The sequence below is a fragment of the Caretta caretta genome, chromosome 3, assembly GCF_965140235.1.
Source record: "Caretta caretta isolate rCarCar2 chromosome 3, rCarCar1.hap1, whole genome shotgun sequence".
NCBI classification, from domain to species: Eukaryota; Metazoa; Chordata; order Testudines; family Cheloniidae; genus Caretta; species Caretta caretta.
Genome location: NC_134208.1, coordinates 62,917,121 through 62,936,584, shown reverse-complemented (window position 1 = coordinate 62,936,584; position 19,464 = coordinate 62,917,121). Strand labels below are relative to the sequence as shown.

Sequence of the window (19,464 nt, the reverse complement as noted above, 5' to 3'; positions counted from 1 at the left end):
ATAATCTTCCCCTTTCTTCCATTTTATACTCTATTTGTAGATAGACATATTTTATAGCTGCCTTCAATTACCCTCCAAATCAGGTCAGATTTTTAGTGACTATAGGTTTCTTCCTCAGTTGTGGGATTATGGCTTTTGGGGCATCTATAAAATTCCCAATGATCATTCATATTTTTGTTATAAAAATTCTCCCAGCTGATTTGACTCATACCTGTTTTCAGTTTTGTTTAGCGTTCAGTTTAGTTTTCTCAGATTTCTGGGTGAGGGCTTAAACTACATTTTTATTTAATTTTAAGAGAACCCCCCCCATAGATATTGAACCCAATCCTTGTTGCTGCCAACCGCACCTGGCACAAGGGTTACACTTATACTGTTTTATGCTGGGGTAAATATTGGCTTCAGTGGAGTTACTCTGGATTTACACTTAAGCGAGAGAAGACTGAGGCCCCTACTTTTACTCTCTCTCTTTCACACACACATATATACACATTTTAACTATAGTCCTCGCTACTTAAATTGTTAAGGTGTTTTTTCTTTTGTTTTTTGTGTGTGTTTTTTTTTTTTAAACACTCTCAAGGCCTGTAGGATTTCAAAGAGCACATCCTGGCCCCCCATTTCTGACACTTTGGAATTAAACCGAAGTTAAAAAGAGTAAAGAAAATGTTTTAATTCATGCATTTCCTCCACCCCTTTAACATGCCCAGGAACGATGATGAACTGTAGTATTAGCTCTCAAAGGGCTAAAACTAGAAATTGTTACATGGCAAGACTTTTTGCCATTCCTTCATTATAGCTCTAAATTAAGTAGTAATTTTGTTAGTCTAACCAACAGAGGAGCTGATCTTGATCTCAAATATACTGGTATGAAATCCTGATCCCATTGAGGTCAATGGGAGTCTTGCCATTGACTACAGAGGGGCTAGGAATTCACCCACAGGGCTAGATTCTGCATGTTGCTGAGCACTTTAGCCCAATCTATCAAGGCACTAAAACTCATATTTAAATTCAATAGGACTGCTCACATGCTTTAAATTAAGCACATGCTTAAGGGCTTTACTGGATTGGGACTAAAGTGCTCAACATCTTGTAGAATCAAGCATGAGATCAGAATTGGATCTAAAGAATAAGAAACTGGAGGATCAGTGGTCTAACTAGAAATAAATCTGCAATATTTTAAAATGTGTAACCAAAAAATTGTTTGAAAGGAAGGTGGGGGGGGGGAAGCTATCCAGGTTAAAGAAGGATGTAGGTGACTTTATCATAGATTAACTACATTTGAAATACTCCTCCTGTTCTAAAAGCACAACTGCTACTTCTTGTATTACTCTCCAAGCTCTCTGCTGATGGAAGTGCTTTGTGGAGTTTGCTTTGCTGATATGCCACTGCTTTCAGAAATCTCCACCTCGAGACTGATGAGTACTTCACCGACAGACTTCAGCATCTATGTGGAAGCCTCCTTAAGTTAGGGAGGCACTGCAAGGGCACAGGGGCCTGTGTGCATGGAGCTCAGGGCAAGATCAGGGTTTAAATGAGAATCAAAGGAGAGTACCTCACAGAAGCAGACAACTGCAAGCTCAAAAGCCTTTGAAGCAAAGGGATGTGAATGATCGATTATATAATGTTAGACAATGAAAGGCCTGTCATCAGAACAGCTACTAAGTAAACAACACTCCTCAGACATGGCTATATTTACTTTGCAGAGCAACTTTGACATAAGAGCTGGATACTGAAAATACTTCTGAAGATCACTTCCTTTGTAAAAACTCATTTTAAATTGCTTTGTGACAACTGCTCAAGTCAATTTCTGCCAATTTGCTTTTAATGTTGGGTGAGGGGATTGGTTTGTTTTTTTTTTAAAAAGAAAACTTTTGTCAGTTCAAAAACCTCTACCTTGTAGAAGATTATATATTAGCAGCAGCAGACCTGAAAACAAACACATTTGCAAGCCCTTTTCAGACGACGTGAGATGACAGATGAGAGTTAGTGCCCGCCCAATAAATAGGGAGACTTACTCCAGTAGAATTCTTTGCAAAGTTGCATTTAGCAGAGATTGTCATATGTCAATAGCAATAAGAGAAGAGTAAGCATAAGTTGGCAAAGGACTTTGACACAAATACGAGAACTGCAGACATAGCTTTAATTAGACAATTTACAATTTAAACATACTTTAACACCTCAACACTCTTGGTATCACATTTAAGTGTAATTATCAGTTGCATATATATCAGTGTTTCAGACGAGAGTACTATGTATGGAAAGTTATGGTAAACTATCCACAATCCCTTTACACAGAAGGAATACAGACTATTTTAAAAAGAAAAAGAATACAAATGTAAAGTTAACACTAGCCGCAAACATAGTTACTGGAAAGGATTACACTTCTGGGATTCTTGCAACTTCACCTTGTGACAGCACCAACCGTCCTCACTAGAAAAGGAATTGGCTGCCCTTGCCATTTTTTGCAGAGTGTTCACGGTGGTCATCAAATCTGCTAACTAATCATTTCCTACAAGACAGGTGTGAGATATCAATATTCCACTAACTAAGAAAGTGGCTAACATTCGATGCATTAACAAACTGAAAAGAAATATCTGTTTGGCAACAGAGTAAACTTATCTTCAGCAAATGTCAGGAAAAAGCAGTCTCACTTATCCATTGTGACATTGTGATCAGATGGATAAAGACAATGTAACAGTTCTTTATATTTCTAATATTGCTTATTGTGTTTCTTTCAACAATTGCTTGCCAGGGAAATGACTCACTTGCCCATGGATCTAGTCGGAAGCAGCTCATTGTCCTGGTTAGGCAGTGAGCATGAAGTGCTCATTGCTATTTATTGAGCAGTTGTACACATGACTGGAATTGGCTGCCCTAGTAATCCATAACACTGGCATTTTATAGTATAGAAATGAGTTTGCAAAACCTAGCTGTGAATGAAAGACTACTAGATTCTGGGTTGGTATAAACTGATGTAAATTCACATCAGAAAAGCTATACAGATCCTCTGGTGGTGTAAGTCTGATCCAGAAAGAGTGCCCCTATAATGTTTGCGGAGTTGATCTAGCTGTGTCATTTCTGTATGTAGAAGGGTACACCAAGGAAATACAGGGTAGGAACAAATGGTCAGTTTTCACAATGGAGAGAGAGAGAAAAAGTGGGGGTCCCCCAAGGATCTGTACGGAGAGCTGTGCTATTCATCATATTTATTAATGATCTGGAAAAGGAAATGAACAGTGAAGGGGCAAAAGTTTACAGATGATACACAGTAGTTAAGTTCAAAGCTGACCAAGAAGAGTTACAAAGGAATCTCACAAAATTGGGTGATGGGGAAAACAAAAAGAAAGAAAATAAAAAAGGGCAGATGAACTTCAACAGTGGTAAGTACAAAGTAATGCACACTGGGAAAAAATAATCCCAACTATACATATATAATGATGGGTTCTAAATTAGCTGTTATCACTCAAAAGAGATCTTAGAGTTACCAGGGATAGTTTCTGAAAACTTCAGCTTAATACACAGCAGAGGTCTAAAAGGCTAACAGTATATTAGGAACTATTAGGAAAGGGACAGAAAATAAAACAAAGTATCATAATGCCACTATATGAATCCATGGTATGCCTACATCTTGAATACTGTGTCCAGTTCTGGTCACCCCATCTCAAGAGAGATATAGTGGAACTATAACAGGTTCAGATAAGGGCAACAAAGATGATCAAGGTCATGGAATGACTTCCACATGAGGAGAGACTATAAAGATTAGGACTGTTCACCTTAGAAAAGAAGAGACCTAAGGAGGGGATAAAATGGAGATCTATAAAATCATGAATGGTGTGTGTGTGTGTGGGAAGTGTTTTTACCCTTTCCCACAATCAAAAACCTGGGATCAACCAGTGAAATTAACAGTCAGCAGGTTTAATTCAAACAAGAGGAAGTACTTTTTCACATAATGCACAATTAACCTGTGGAACTCCTTGCCATGAGATGTTGTGATGGCCAAAAGTATAACTGCATTCAAAAAAGAACAGGTCCATCAATGGTTATTAGCCAAGATGGTCAGGGATGTATACTTGGGGCAACCCTAACCTTCTAACTGCCAGAAACCAGGATGGGAAGACAGGCATGGATCACTCCAACTGCCCAGTTCTGTACACGCCCCCTAAAGCTCTGGTACAGGCCACTGCATGAGACAGAACACTGGCTAGATGGGCCATTGGTCTGATGCAGTACGGTAGTTCTTTTGTTCTTATGAAATGTACAACTTGAATTCTTTCCTGTGGTTCCCTGTTGAATCACTGAAGCTGCAAATTATGACCACAATATTAATACTGCTGTCATGATCTGAACATATGAGGCTTGGGATGGAGTAACTAATGTAGTTCCGTGGACAGCTCAACACTAGGAAAGTGGGGGGAGAGAGCCATAAAAACAGTAGATTAGGGTCATACAGCCAGTCCTAAATATCAAAATACTTTTTGCCCAAAGTTTTGTAGGAAAGCATCCTTTAAGAAAGATATAGGTATGTGATGAATATTGGCATTCCTGATTTTAACTTATTTGCTGGTCTGTACTCATCTGAGCAATGGAAAGGTGGCAAAGAAAGGGGGAAGGCATTGCTGGCTTCCTTAGAAACTCTTTGAGACTTTAGTACAAACTTTTGCATTGTAGAAGCTAAAGACACATCAAAACATACATTTTCTGGTGTGTATCTGGAATTCTGGATTAGCACAAATTGTCAATGCAGTATGATATATTGTATAAAAATAATAAATGGCTCAAACCCCCAAATGCCACATTATATATGAAAGTGTTCAAAAAGGCAGTATCCCTGCTGCATGATGCTTAAAATGCACCATATCTTGTACCCCATAGACAAAGCCAAGGCTTTAATGGCCACCATTTATCCACAACTAGGTGTCCTAAATCCCTCACGTGTCACTGAAGTATATGCCCACCTACAAATCAAATACACGATGAGTGTGTGTTTTAGTGACAGTTTGGTACTCAGCTTTCTATAGAATAAATTAGCTTAGTTTTTGGTCTCTTCTCTCTACATTCCTTCGATGCCTCACTCTTCAGTCTCCCAGTCCTTCCCCTCCAATGAACTTTTCTACCCTTCTTCTACCACTCCAAATCTCTCTCCATTCATCCATCCATCCCTTCTTTCTTCCCTGTTTTTGTTCCATTCTCCACCTTCAAGCGGTGCCCTCTTTTTGCTGACTTTCCACTGCCCCGATCTTGATTTTCCTCCCTGCCATTCTCCCTCTCGGATTATTTCTTGCTGCCTATTGAGTAATTGCCTGCACCTTTTCTCCTCTCACATTCCCCTACTTTGGGCTCTCTGCCTGTTGCTTCTTGAATCCCACCTGCAGTTGTGTGTGTTAGTAAGGTGGTGCTGCTGGTAAAACAGTAGAACCTCAGAGTAACAAACTGATCAATCAACCCCACACCTCATTTGGAACAGTAAGTATGCCATCAGGCAGCAGACACAAAAAAGCCAATACAGTACAGTACTGAGTTAAACAAACTACTAAAAAAAGTTTTTAAAAAATTTGACAAGGTAAGGAAACAGTTTCTGTGCTTATTTCATTTAAATTAAGATGGTTAAAAACAGCATTTTTCTTCTGCATAGTAAAGTTCCAAAATTCTATTAAGTCAACGATCAGTTGTTACAAACATTTCAATGAACAACCTCCATTCCCAAGATGTTTGTAACTCTGAGGTTCTACTGTAGTAGCCTTTGTGGCTGGCTTCCCTCCTTGTTCTGCTCTGCAGTGAGACAGGCAACAGAGAGCTGATATGCCAGCAGAGGATCAGCTTTTCAAACATGGAGTGATAGCCTGACTCCATTGAGATCAATGGTAGTTTCCATTGGCTTCAACTGGGCCAGGATTTTACTTAAGCCCTCATATATATGCTTTTGTATGTACAATATCAGTTGCCCAGAATTAAATTCAAGCAAAATTTTGCATTCAAGATCAGAAACTAAACTGAGCCTTTTCTGAAAACCTGGTCCTAAATAAAATAAATGGAGAGAGAACGCTGTAGGATTGAATTCAGAGTAGCAGCCGTGTTAGTCTGTATTCGCAAAAAGAAAAGGAGGACTTGTGGCACCTTAGAGACGAACAAATTTATCTGAGCATAAGCTTTTGTGAGCTACAGCTCACTTCATCTGTGAAGTGAGCTGTAGCTCACAAAAGCTTATGCTCAGATAAATTTGTTCGTCTCTAAGGTGCCACAAGTACTCCTTGTTCTTTTTGTAGGATTGAAGTCATTCTTTAATTTGACTGATGTTGAGAAGTGCTATTTTTACCTTTGAATTTAAAAAGTGCTTTGAAACCGTAAAATAGCACTGTTCTTACAAGTAACAGAAGGCAGAGTCCTGCAATAGAATCCTACAACTTAAATTAATAGACAACAGCATGATTTTTTAATTCAGGATTGTTTTGAACAGACTACCAGAGAATTAACTGTAAAAGCTCAGTATTTCACAAATTGACTGCTAGACCACACTACATTATACAGTAGTTTTTAAGAGGATGCGGTTCGAAAAAGAGAGAAGCTTTCAACTCAAGTCAAAGATTTCCTATGACTTGTCTAAAAGCAAACCGAGTTCTGTTTTTCAGATTACTAAAACATCTAAATAACAGAGAGAAAATTGCTTAAATCATGTTCCTTTGTATGAAAACCACTGCTCCCCTAGTCAGCTGGATTAACCTTTTAATCCTTTTTTCCCCCAAAGTTAACCCATTTGGGTTTCTGAAAGCTGCTTTAAACACAGAGACTACTGGCTCTGATTGTCTTTTCACACCAGTTTATACTAGTGGAAGTCTAGAGACTTCAATGGAATTACTTCTGATTTACACCACTGAGTGAGAGGTCAATCAAGCCCAGTATATTAATGTCTGATGACAGAGACAAGGTAGGTGAGATAATCTCTTTTATTGGATCAACTTCTGTTGGTGGATGGGACAAGCTTCCGAGCTTCAGAGAGCTCTTACTCATTTCTGGAGAACGTAACCAGAGCATCTAAGAAATGTATAATGCTATATAATGATGGCATCTACTTTTTACCTGCTTATGGTAAATATTTGGAATTGCAGAAGCTTTGGAGAAGGCTATACCCTAGAATCAGTGTGCTGTATATTTCACTGCCTATGTATGAGCTTGGAGCAGGGCATGAAAAATACACTTGTACATATAGCAGAGAGAAGGAAATTTTCCATGGTAATCGTGAGGGCCATTACTGCAGAACTTAAGCTTTCTTTTAAAAAAGACAACATCAATTTAAGGTTCTATCACTTATCACTGTAGAAATAACATTTCAAATGGAAACTGATGTAGTTCTGGGAGTTGGGGACTTCATACTTATCAGACACCAAGTAATCCGAGGCTAATATGAAGGATGGAGCCCCTATGCTAGTTTCTGGGACAATCCAGCAGCTGGGAGATGGAAGGCGTTTCACCAGGGTTTTGCTCCAGACCTTCACTTCTGCCTCTCTTTCATGTGAGAATCTAAGTGGTTTTGTTCTCTGGCTAGTATCTAGGTGTTTATGAAATAAATACACAAATACATGGCATTTCATGACAATCTTTAGAGTAAGGTTTATAGAACCCTGTTGATTTTAGCTCTATTAAATTGTGTAGCGTTAATTCACTGTAGACTTGAATTATGTACTCTGGTAGCAATTTATGAAAGTAACTTGCTTATAATAAAGCTAAGAGCCATAACACCAAATAAGTCTCAGACGTTTCTTACTGTAATATACATGTATGACAAACATAAATAAATGAAAATCTAACTTCACGACGGGTCTAACTAAATACTCATGAAGTTAACATCAAGAGTCCGTCCATTGACTTATCTCAGAAAATAAAGCTAAAGTTGCAGTCCAAGAGATACCCCTCACCACCTAGATAGGAACTGGGGAAGCCAGTTAAAAAGGAGTACAAACTTTGAGAAGAATTGAGTATTTTGCTACCTGATACTTTTATTTATTTAAAAGATTTTTGTGTAAATATTGCAGCTGATGAAAGAATTTTTTATTCAATGTCAATCTTTGATGAGTGAAACAGACAAAATGAATTGTCAACACCTGGAGGACACTGAGGAGAACTGTCAGCCCTGTACTGGAGAAAAAGCTTTCTACAGGCATAATGTAAAGGTATTAGACACCCTTTGTGCACATGCCCTGGAGAGCACACACAATGTTCAGGATATTGAGGGTATGAAAGCAAACAGAAAGGAATCATATGCGGTGATTAAGCTAAATGAATTCAATGCATGGCACCTCTGTGTACAGAATTATATTTTAATAGGTTTACGATTTGAAAGTATGCATATGTTAAATGGAAGAAAGGATACTACATGTGCAAATAAGAGGACATCTGGTCAAGCTACTCTGCAAACCTAGAATAATTTCCATCCCTTCAGCAAAATCTAGTTGTTTTTGTCCAGTGGTATTTGACACAGCAAATCTGATATACTGAATCACAACCTCCTTCCAGTCTCGCTATTTAGACATACTTGTTCCAGTCCAAATCCTCAGCTAGTGTAAGTTGATAAAGCTCCATTTACTTCAGAGGAGTTATCCTGGCTTACACCAGTTGAGGAACTGGCCCATTTTACTGTATGGATAGCATTTAATTTGTACACTTGACTTCCCTGTGTGCCTGAGACCTCTTATTTCCCTTATCCGATGGTAATACCTCTCTACACTGGATAGAGGAATCTACAAACTGGTACAGCGTTCATGGCAATGTTTATGCCAAAGATAATGAGCCAATTTTGGAGGAGAGTAAGGGGGTGTAAATTGCATGGTAGAGAATGGCTCTAAGGGAGCTGCAAATGATGTAACTTGTGCCTTTTGTCAGCCTCTTACAGAGAAAATTACACCAATTTAGACTCATTTAGCCTAATACCTTATAGGGAACACCAGAAAGTGCCCCAGTCAAAACAGTAGGTTACATTTATTTCAGATAAGCCTAAGGAAACCTGGTTTTATACATTAAACATAGATATGTAAAAAACACCCCACCACTTATGAAAATTTAGAAAATGGGCGCAGATCTTCAGAGGGTATCAATTGTCATAGTTCCACAGGCTTCAACGGACCTATGACCATTGACACCAACTGAAGATCTGCCCAACTCTCTTGGCACTCATACTAACTAATCCAGTACTTAAAATAAACACCACAAGCTAATGAATTGCTACTATTTAACACTCTGGGGCTAGGTCTTGATCCTGAAGGTATTCGGGACATTGTGATTACCTTGTAAGGCAATAGGAATAGAGGGTGCTCAGACTCTTGCAGGACAGGCCTCATCCTTCTGCTGGAAGCTATGACAGTACTGTGATGCTCCTCCATCATGGGCTGATTCAGGCAGACTAGTAATGTGTGAATTAATTGTGTTATTTCATTGATTTCTTTGGCATATTTTACTGCAGGGTCCTGATGATTTCCTTGAATTCAGCCATTATTTATGAGATGGTGTAGTATATAATTTAGTTAAGATAATTAAAAAAAAACTTAGACTGTCTAGAATGTGCTCAAATTGTACTTCCCCTCCCTCCCCAAACCCATGTAGAACATTTATGCTATCAAAGGGAGCATCAGTTCTGCATTTGTGATGTCAAGGAATGTTACAGGAACAGTTTGAACTACAAACTTTATGTAGTGGTAGAATCCCCAAGGCCAGGGAATGCTCTAGCTGATCTATTAGGCTTCTTCTCTCTTTCCAATTTCTACTATTTTTATTCTAGACACAAGAAAATAATCACAGGCCAAATCCTCCTTGCATTGCTCATGCAAAGAGTTCTAATGAAATCAGTGGGACTACTCAAGCAAGTAAGACGAGCAGGATTTGGCACTTCCTGGCTAAGTAAGTCAAGGATAAAATAAGAAAAACCAGCTCCCCAGAAATGTAACATCTAACAACAATCTTTAAGAGTTTTTATTGTTAACTCAAACCATCTCTGTCACTACCAGCTGAAAACAATAGTTAAAGCAGTTCTGTTGCCACTAACAAATCTTAGGCCCCTATTTTTTAAAATCTTGTCAAAAAATTAGACTCCCCCAAACAAAATGACCTGATTCTATGAACTGCTAAATGCTTAGCCGCTCCCAGTGACTCTAATGTGAGCAGGTAATTCATTTTACATTAAAAGTAGATTCAGGAGCTTAACTTAGGCTCCTATTTTTCAAAGTCTTAGACTTCGACGTGAATCATCAAAAGCAAGGTTATTTTTAAATGTTTTACTCTTTAAATTAAAAGAAAGTACAAGATGTTTAAAAGTTTATAAGTCTGATTCAACCCTATTAAAACTGTGTGTATGTTCTTATTCTTGGAACCAAAACTCAAGATATATATATAATAAGGCTCTGTAGTAACAGTCCTACTTCAGCCAAGGCACTCTCCAGTGCTTTGTGGCACCTCTCATTTGTTACAATACAACAAACATACCTATTAAAACCACTGGTACAGTGGCTGTGTGCATACCCTCCAAGTTCAAACATTTTCTCTTGATTACAGTTTGGTAGTAAAGTGATTGCTAGTGAAGTGGATGGCTCGGAGTTTTTACAAGGTAGCCAAAGCAAAAGGGCCAGATTCTTGCCTTGGTGCATACACAAGGTCTCTCATTGAAGTGCACAGGAATCATTCACACACATCAGAGGATAGAATTTGACTTTCAAGCCTGATCTACCATTCTTTGCACAACCAAATTCCCATTTCCTTAATGGCAGCTTTAGCTGTATACACAGTTTTCAGGTTTAATTCACATTAGACCTGATTTTGATTTTCTCCCTGTGTTTAAACTGGGGTAACTATTGGTATCGGGTCAGATTCTAGTCCATTGTTTCTTTGATGTAACTTTTTATGCTATTTTAAAAAATTAAATAACTTGGCATTTGTTTCAGCTACTGCATCTGCCTTCAACAAAGCGTTCTACTTTTTAACAAATTTCATAACTATAAAGCTGGTTAAAAAGAAATCCAAGTCAATTTTTGTAACAAACTAAAAGGCTACATAATAATTAAAAAATAAGGCTGTAACCCAATGAAAAAACTCAAATTCAAGAAACTTACAGTTTTAAAAAAAATCTGAAGAAAATTACTTCTCTAAAAGGGTTTTTAATGCCAATCTGTGCAAGCAAAATGGACATCTTTGGAGCTATTCTTGTCTTCCAAATAAATAGTGTCCACACTAATCTTTTTAAAGAAGCCCTTTTACCTTACAGTGATGGTACTGGTTTTCTGTTCAATTATAATTTTAGACCTAAAACCTGTGGACCATTAACACAGGAGGAATTCTGTTAAACTCAATGAGTGAAATTCTGGCCTCAGTGAAATCAATAGAAGTTTTGCCATTGACTTTAATGGGGCATGGATTTCACCCAGTGATGTTAAAACATATGCATAAACTTCCTCAGAATTGGGACCTTAGGTAATTCTCTAAATGTACAACATATCAAGTATCAAATCAACATATCAAATCCAGGATGGCTTCTCTCTAATTTACTGTGTAACTATGTAAATTACGTTTACTTAACATTGCAAGGGGATGAAACTTTCTTGCACTCAGATTAAGAACAGTTGTCCAGAACTTGTTAACTTTAACAAAATGGATCTCTGTTTCAGATTCAATTTGCCAAATCCATTTGTACAGTGAAGTTAAGACACATAAAATATGTGATTATAAAACTACAAACACAACTTTTATCATAGGCAACATATTAACGTTTTAAAAAATATATTTCTATTTGAAAATCTTGGCTACAGCACCCCCAGGAGAGGAATCCAGAGCAGGGGCTGATGAAAATATAACACCGGAACCAAATTCTGCTCAGCCTACGTGTGTGGCTCCTTTTACTTCAATAGGAGCAGCATGAGAAGATCAAAAGCAGAATTTGGTTCACAAAATTCCTCTCATGTACTTTTTAGCATTTTCTTTTTAATACAAACACAGCCAGTAGAGTTCTGAGTGGAGTATGTGTAAATTGAGACAATGCTAATTAAGTGAAGGGAAATCACCTCTCTTCACAAAGCAGTAACAGTTGACAGAGCTATGGATGTCAGTCCTGCAGAATTATCCCTGTGCCTCTTTATTCACACCTGACCATATGCCATTTGCCCAGCGAAGCCAGAATACTTACTGGAATAGCACAGTCAAATGACCATCAAACTGTTTTGGAAGAAAGCTCCCATGATTGAGCAGAAGCAACATTATGAAGTTCAATAGCTGTTATTTTAACAGGGTAAAGGAATTCCCATTCCTAAATGCAATTAGACTAGATTACAGACAATCCATTTGCTAAACTGTCAACTCTCAATTTTAATTTTTAAAAAATAGTTAAAGTCATACAGGGCCAAACTGAGCTCTGCTACATCAGGGTAATTCCCAGGGGCAGTTTCTGCTTCCCTTATTCACATTGAATAGTAACTGATGCTTCGATCCTGCAAGGGGTCAAACACTGTGTCCTTATTCAGTAAAGCATATATACACCGGCTTACCTTCAAGCATGTGAGCAATCCCATTGTCTTTAACAGACTTCACCTTCAAGTCATGAGGACTGCTGCTGCGTTTAAGTTATTTGCAAGATCGAGCCCTACCTCTAGGAGTAGTTCCACCAACATCAATGGGGCTAAGGGTGGAGTTTAATTCTATTCAAAGTGATTAAGGGAAGCAGAATTAGATCCATAACTTTAGAAATCTTTTAAAACAGCCAAATGATGAGCTCTAAAATTTGAGGTGGAAAGTCATACCCAAACAACATATATTATGTAATGGCTTCATATGAGGTCTCTTCAACTGCTATACGCACAAGTTTGACACATACTTCTCACATTAAAGTGTCCTTGAAAACAATTATTTTGTTGGCAAACACATCAACAGAACAATTTTATTGCAGTGGGGGGAGAGAGGGGAACCCATGGATGTCAAGACAGCATCAGTTTGAGTTCTCTCCCCCACCCCATTAACCACTGTTTTTATAACAGCCAATCGTCATGTGAATTTTTGATATGAATCATTTAGGGTGGTGGGGTTTTTTTGTTTGTTTGTTTTTTATGAAAGAGCTTAGTAGCCCACACATATTGCAATACACATGTTCTAGCATAGACAGCACAGTAAATATACTGAGCAGAAATCTGCAGTTTTTGGCATAGACCAAGTTCTTCATGCTGTTTTTCATCTTCTGTATCGTAACTAGCATCACGTTCTATTAACCGTCAAAATTATAACGCTCATGATAAACTAATTTTATCCAGCCTGCAGTAGCTGAAGATTTATAAAGGATTCTCATACTTGCCAGATCCCCTTCAATGCTAATACAGATTTTACACTTCCATTCCTCAACATCCACCCATCTTCAGAGTTAAATAGATTATTTGCTAGAATACCAAAGCCAGTGAAAATGTAATCCATAGACAGATGTGAAACATCAAGAGTGGGCATTTTTTTAAAAAGGAGTATCATCTCACCCTTTATCCCATTTTGTGTACACATTAATTTCACCCTTTGGAAAGCACCTCTTCCGTGGCAAGCAAAATATTGATTATTCACATTGGCTTTTTATCACAGTGATCCATTAGGGAAGCAGTCATGTGCTGAACAACAAAGTTTTTCATCCAGGAGATGTGCTTGTTGAATCTTCAAAGAATTTTTCTAGGGTTCTGACTCCTGTTTAAAAGAGAGGGGGACAAAATCAACTAACTGTGTAGTTCTTTATTCTTCTTTAGGTCTGGGGATACTTATTACAGCTTGAACTCATATTTGTTCCTACAAGTATAACTGGATGAACAAATATACCTTCCAAATATGGAGTTAGAGTGTGTGTGCATTTGCAATTACAACTGAAATTTTCCACACCAAATACAGTACCTGAACATTGCCATGCAATATCTAAGGGACCATCATCAACTGGAAGATCACACTTCTGTCTGAAATGGTTACCCACCTTTATGACAAGTAACACCCAAGATCACCCTATAACTGCAAGAACCTAGCAACACAATAACATTAATGTTCGGTTACTTTGAATGCTTGCCAGCCTGTCTGGTCAGTTTCAAAGTTTAGTTGACAGCCAGCTGCACTTCTTGCCTCACGTTTTAAAACTAGATCATTCACATACTGTTCTGGGGGACTTCACTCTTCTCCTGGCCTGCAACAGGGTGCTTTCCAATAACAGAGCAACGAGCAGCTGCTGTTTCTGATTTGGGGGTCAGAAGGGAAGCTTTTTCCTGGGACTCTGGCTTGAAGGTAGGGAGCAAGGAAAACCAAAGAGGTGGCTGCCAGAGGAATCTCCTTCTGCACTTCCTCACCCCCTGCACAGTGCACAGACTTCAGTAATAACAAGTCTCTAGAAGAAGGGAATCCTTCTTTATGGATATTTATTTTTTCATAGATAGCCCTGGGCCAGGATTTGGCCCCTGATATAGCACTTGTGGCAAAAGGAGAATAAATTCAAAGGATCCAAGGGCGAAAATAAAACTTGCCCAGCTGTTTGGCCCATTGCACAAAGGATCCTCGTACAGTGAGACAATGAGATAGTCCAGGATCACAACAGGTAAAGCTGTACTATATCAGGAATTATATTGTCTACTCAACAGGAGAAGCTAACTGCATCTGACGGTTGCCGTGCATCCTATGCACTTCCTGCTACATACATACTTCCTCCAAGTTTTAATTGTCCCACAAGGAACTGCTACAAGGAAGTGGCTTCACCAACACCCTGAATCAGTTAAGTGATTTTTTTAAACATCTACTGACCAAATGTTGACCATCACTAGCTGTTTTTCCAGATTATTTCCAAAGCAAGACAAAGATGTTTTTGCATCCTTAGCTGCACTTATGTCAATGATTAACGGCCAAGTTCTGCTGATACATCAGGGTAAATCCTGAACAGCCACTCTGAAATCAGTGGAGTCACTTTGGATTTACACTGGTGTAACACAGCAGAATTTTGCCCTCAATGTGTAATTGACAGAAGATAATTACAGCTTCTATTATATATCAGAAATTAAAACAGGTAAGATTTTGTTTGGTCTAACATGCTTTTCTGTTTATTATTCCAATTTCACACAGCTCACTAGTATAATATTGGCAAAGAAAGAGAGAGAGAGGAGCATCAGCATGAACATGCTGACCTCTCACAACTTCTCTCAAAGCAAATTCAAGCTGAAGATTGCAAGAGGAGTCAAGGGTCTGTAAATCAATATTCACCTTTGATGCCAACCTAGGTTTCAACCCTAGAAAGGAGAAGACAGTGTTGCTTTCCTTTGCTTCAAAAAAACATTCATAATCCTAGAGAAAAGAGAGTAGAAAAGATTAATTAACATTTCAAAAGCTGTTTTTCCACATGATATTTTTATATTTATGCTATCAAAGCTCTGGTTGATATGTAACTATGCTGGGGAAAACAGTCAAACACTTGTGTTCTGCTGTATAAACCTGACAATTATTCTAAATTTAATGAGAATTCCAGACCCAGTGGAAGAGTTCAATTTCTCATTTAGGTTCTCTTTAGTTTTCCATTTTCTTCAGATATCAAGTAAAGCCTCCAGCATCTGAATGGCCAAATGAATGATCCATCTAGTGCAGTATCCTGCCTCTGACAGTGGACAGTACTAGATGTTTCAGAGGGAATAAACAGAAACGGGCAATTTCAAGTGATCCATTCCTGTAGTCCAGTCCCAGTTTCTGGCATTTGGAGGTTTAGGGACACCTGGAGCATGGGGCTGTGTCCCTGACCATCTTGGCTAATAGCCATTAATGGACCTATCCTCCATGAACTGATCTAATTCTTTTTTGAAACCATTTATGCTTTTGGACTTCAAACATCCCCTGGCAACAAGGTCTACAGACTGACTCTGTGTTGTGTGAAGAAGTACTTCCTTATATTTGTTTGTTTTTTAAAATCAATATTAATTTACATATACAAGAAATGTCTGAAAGGTTCTTGGTCCCATATTTTTAAAGATATATAAGCACCTAAAGATGCAGATAGGTTCCTAGTGGGATTTTCAATCTGCATCTTAAGGCACCGAAATACCTTTTAAAAATTTGCCCTTGCTGAGTTTATCAGCTCAACTCCTTGAACAATCCTTTTCTCATGGAACAGATACCTAAAGACTCTGCCCTTTGAAACCAGAAATCATTAGCCAGTAATTTAGACAGTATGAAATTACTGTATCCTTTTAGAAAAATAAGTGAGAACATGTTTTCAGACTTGGCCAGTGAACAAGTTTCTGCTACAGCACAGATCTATTCCTTGGGTCATTATGGTTTTCCCTGACTATGTACAAGTTAGATACTACAGGGGAACCATTCATGAGCTGTCTTGTGGTGCCTTTGATATTGTTTAGGTTAAATATCTACAGAGGCAAGAGAACAAAGACAGATCTGAAGAACAATAAGTAGGGTTGTCAACAGTCCCTTATAACAAGGGCTATCCCTTATTTTTTCATTTCTGTACAACAAGATCTGGAGTTGCTGAGTTCTGCAAAAAGCAGCAAGAAATACCCCTGGCAAATGTGGGTGAGTACTACTTATTAATTATTATTATTATTATAATGATAATATCAGGAGTAGGAGTGGAGCGGGGGTGCTAAAGAAACAGTCCCTTATTTTTCAAATACAACATTGGCAACCCTAGCAATAAGTAAAGAACCAGGGGATTTAACGCAGACTTACAAAGAAAACTGTGCTGATCTAAAATGGTTCTGCCAATTTAGAAAATTGAAGTTATGGGTGTGTGAGAAATCAGCATGTGGTGTATAACTCACTCTTTAACCTATTAAGTTAAATTAATTTTTTAGTAGGTCAAAGGCCTAGCACTTCTTGAGCTCCTGATGAATGTACAGCTCACCACTCTTGTCTATCTACCACATAGCTCTTGCCCTCACCTTAAAATCTGAGGTGATTTAGCTAACCAACTGGTACAAGACTGGGAGTCAGGAAGTTCTGTGGCTCTGTTATGGAGTTGCAGTGTGACCAAGGGCAATCAACTTAATATCTTGTACAGCTTCCTTCCCTCCCACCTAAATCTAGAAAATGGGAATACCAATGTTTATCTAACTACTTATGTGTCGGACACAAGGCTGGTAGAATACCTAATGTCTATACATCATATTTCAAAAATAAAAGCACAATGCATGTGCTAAGTAGAATTTACTATTAATTCTCATATTTCTTAGCTACTAGTTACTCCAAAAATCAAAAGTATAAACGCAGTAAGATTTGGGATAAATCCCTTTATGATACTGAATGATCACAAATACACACTGCATTGTTTACTTAGCTCAGCTTTGAAGGATTCTCCAAAAACTTCTCAGCCCAGGTTAAAAAAAATAAAATAAATCTATTAGCCCACCTTTAACTCTTAATGCTAACATGCACAGCATCCGTGTCTCCATACACCCACACACACACACGTCTCAGCCACTCAACACACTCATCCTCAGTTCTCTCACTTGAGCACCATATTTATCACTTCTCTTCCTCCTACCCTTCCCAGACTCATTATTTCTCTTTGCTGACCCATAAAGTATCACTTCTCAGCATTGCAACTTCATTACAAAAGCAGTTGCTTCAGACCCTCCCCCAGTCAGGCCTCAGCACTCTTCCCTGCAGTTGGGCCTCAAGTTTTCCCCTGATGGCAGGTGACATATCTCTCCTTCTAGATATGTTTAAGCTTTGATTTCCCAATTCCTCCATGCTCCCAGACTGGGACATGGAGAATCTGGGTAACCACTACTTCTTCCATTTTGGCCCTCCACTTGTTTTCTGAGATACAGAGCCTTCTTGAACTCGCAGCATATGTCGATCTTAAGGCTGCATTTGATTCAGCTGACTAAGGGTATGTCTTCACTACCTGCCCGATCAGTGGGCAGTGATCGATCCAGTGGGGATCGATTTATCGCGTCTAGTCTAGATGTGATAAATCAATCCCCAAGCGCTCTCCCGTCAACTCCTGTACTCCAGCGCTGCGAGAGGTGCAGGCAGAGTTGACGGGGGAGTGGCAGCAGTCAACTCACCGCAGTGGAGACATCACGGAAAGTTGAGCTAAGTATGTCAACTTCAGCTACATTATTCACATAGCTGAAGTTGCATAACTTAGATCGATCCCTGCCCCCCAGTGTAGACCAGGGCTTAGGCACTCTGAGCAAGGACTTAAAGGACGTAAGTGTTCCAACCACTCTGCTGGACTTGATCAGCAAGCTGCATAATGGAACCATTGCCCATGTATGTCTCGGGAATCAGACATCGGCACCTTTTAAAGCAGTATCTGGTGTCAGGCAGCACTGTGTCTTGGCCGCTGCACTCTTTAGTCCAGCAATGGATTTCATAACCTGACGGAATGCTGCATTAAGATCGTGGTATTATGCTTTCAGACCTTGACTATGCTGATTATGCTGTTCTTTTAGTACAGAGCCCCAACAGGTTTCATGAGTCAGTCAAGGTTGGCCTCCATGTTTCATGGAAAATGACAAAGCTGCAAAGCCTACAATTAGGTCCACCCACGACTCTAATCTCTTTGAATAATGAAACTGTTGAAGCAGTTTCCAGCTTTTATTATTTAGGTTCCATACTCATCAGTTCCTCCAACTCTCACATGGAAGTTCTTCACTGGATTGGCATTGCAGTATCTGCCATGGGTCATTTATAATGAATATGGCATTATCATCATCTCAGCAGGACAACCAAATTCAGGATCTATTTAAGCTGTAGCCTCTCCGTACTGCTGTACAGTTGTGAAATATGGACACCATGCTGCTCAGACTGGGCAAAGCTAGAGGCTTTCCACACAGAATGCCATCATCATATATTGGGCACAAAATGGAATGACTTCATTCGTAATGCAGACGTTCATCGTCGCTCCGGCCTACAGACTGCTGGGGCCATTCTCCACAGACAGCGTCTTATGCAATTTGGACACGTCGCCAGAATGCCGCAAGACATTTCTGCAAATGCCATTCTCCGCGTGGCTTGTAACATTCGGGATAAAATTTCACCAACCGAGGGGTGGATGCGGCCCAGAGGCAGACCCCTATTATATGGGTGCATCAAATCTGCTCTGACTTTTAACTCTTGGCTCATCAAGCCCTTGCGGCTGCACAGAAACGGACCAAATGATCTCTACAGTGGACCTTTTGGCTAATTGCTGAAGACGACTACTTCTTCAGAACCCTTCCCACAGCACTCCACTGACTCTTTATAATCCTGTATTTATGAGCATCCAATTAACCCCTTCCTTGCTTCACCATAGTAGCTGTTAATGTATCTTCCCCAGTTCCCCTCAACACCCCCAAAACAAATAAAGCAAACAAAGATCAAACCAAAACCTAAGTATTTTCACAGCAAGGCCAACAAAACAAATCTGGAGTTTTTAGGTCATCATTTGTAGATATTGGCTCTGCTGCACCAAAGCACTCAAGAACATGCTTAGAGTTAAGCACCTTGGTA

General features: G+C 39.0%; 1 protein-coding gene across 1 annotated transcript in view; it reads right to left on the bottom strand.

Moving 5' to 3' along the window:
- Positions 1-7,735: 7,735 nt before the first annotated feature.
- SH3BGRL2 (SH3 domain binding glutamate rich protein like 2) overlaps positions 7,736-19,464 on the bottom strand; it is a 53,528-nt gene continuing 41,799 nt past the window's right edge. Inside the window, exons 3-4 of the mRNA XM_048845165.2 lie at positions 15,223-15,303; positions 7,736-13,680 (exon numbers count right to left, since the gene is read on the bottom strand). Of these exons, the coding sequence (XP_048701122.1) occupies positions 13,666-13,680; positions 15,223-15,303 (96 nt within the window). The 3' untranslated portion in view covers positions 7,736-13,665. The remainder of the gene's footprint in view (positions 13,681-15,222; positions 15,304-19,464) is intronic.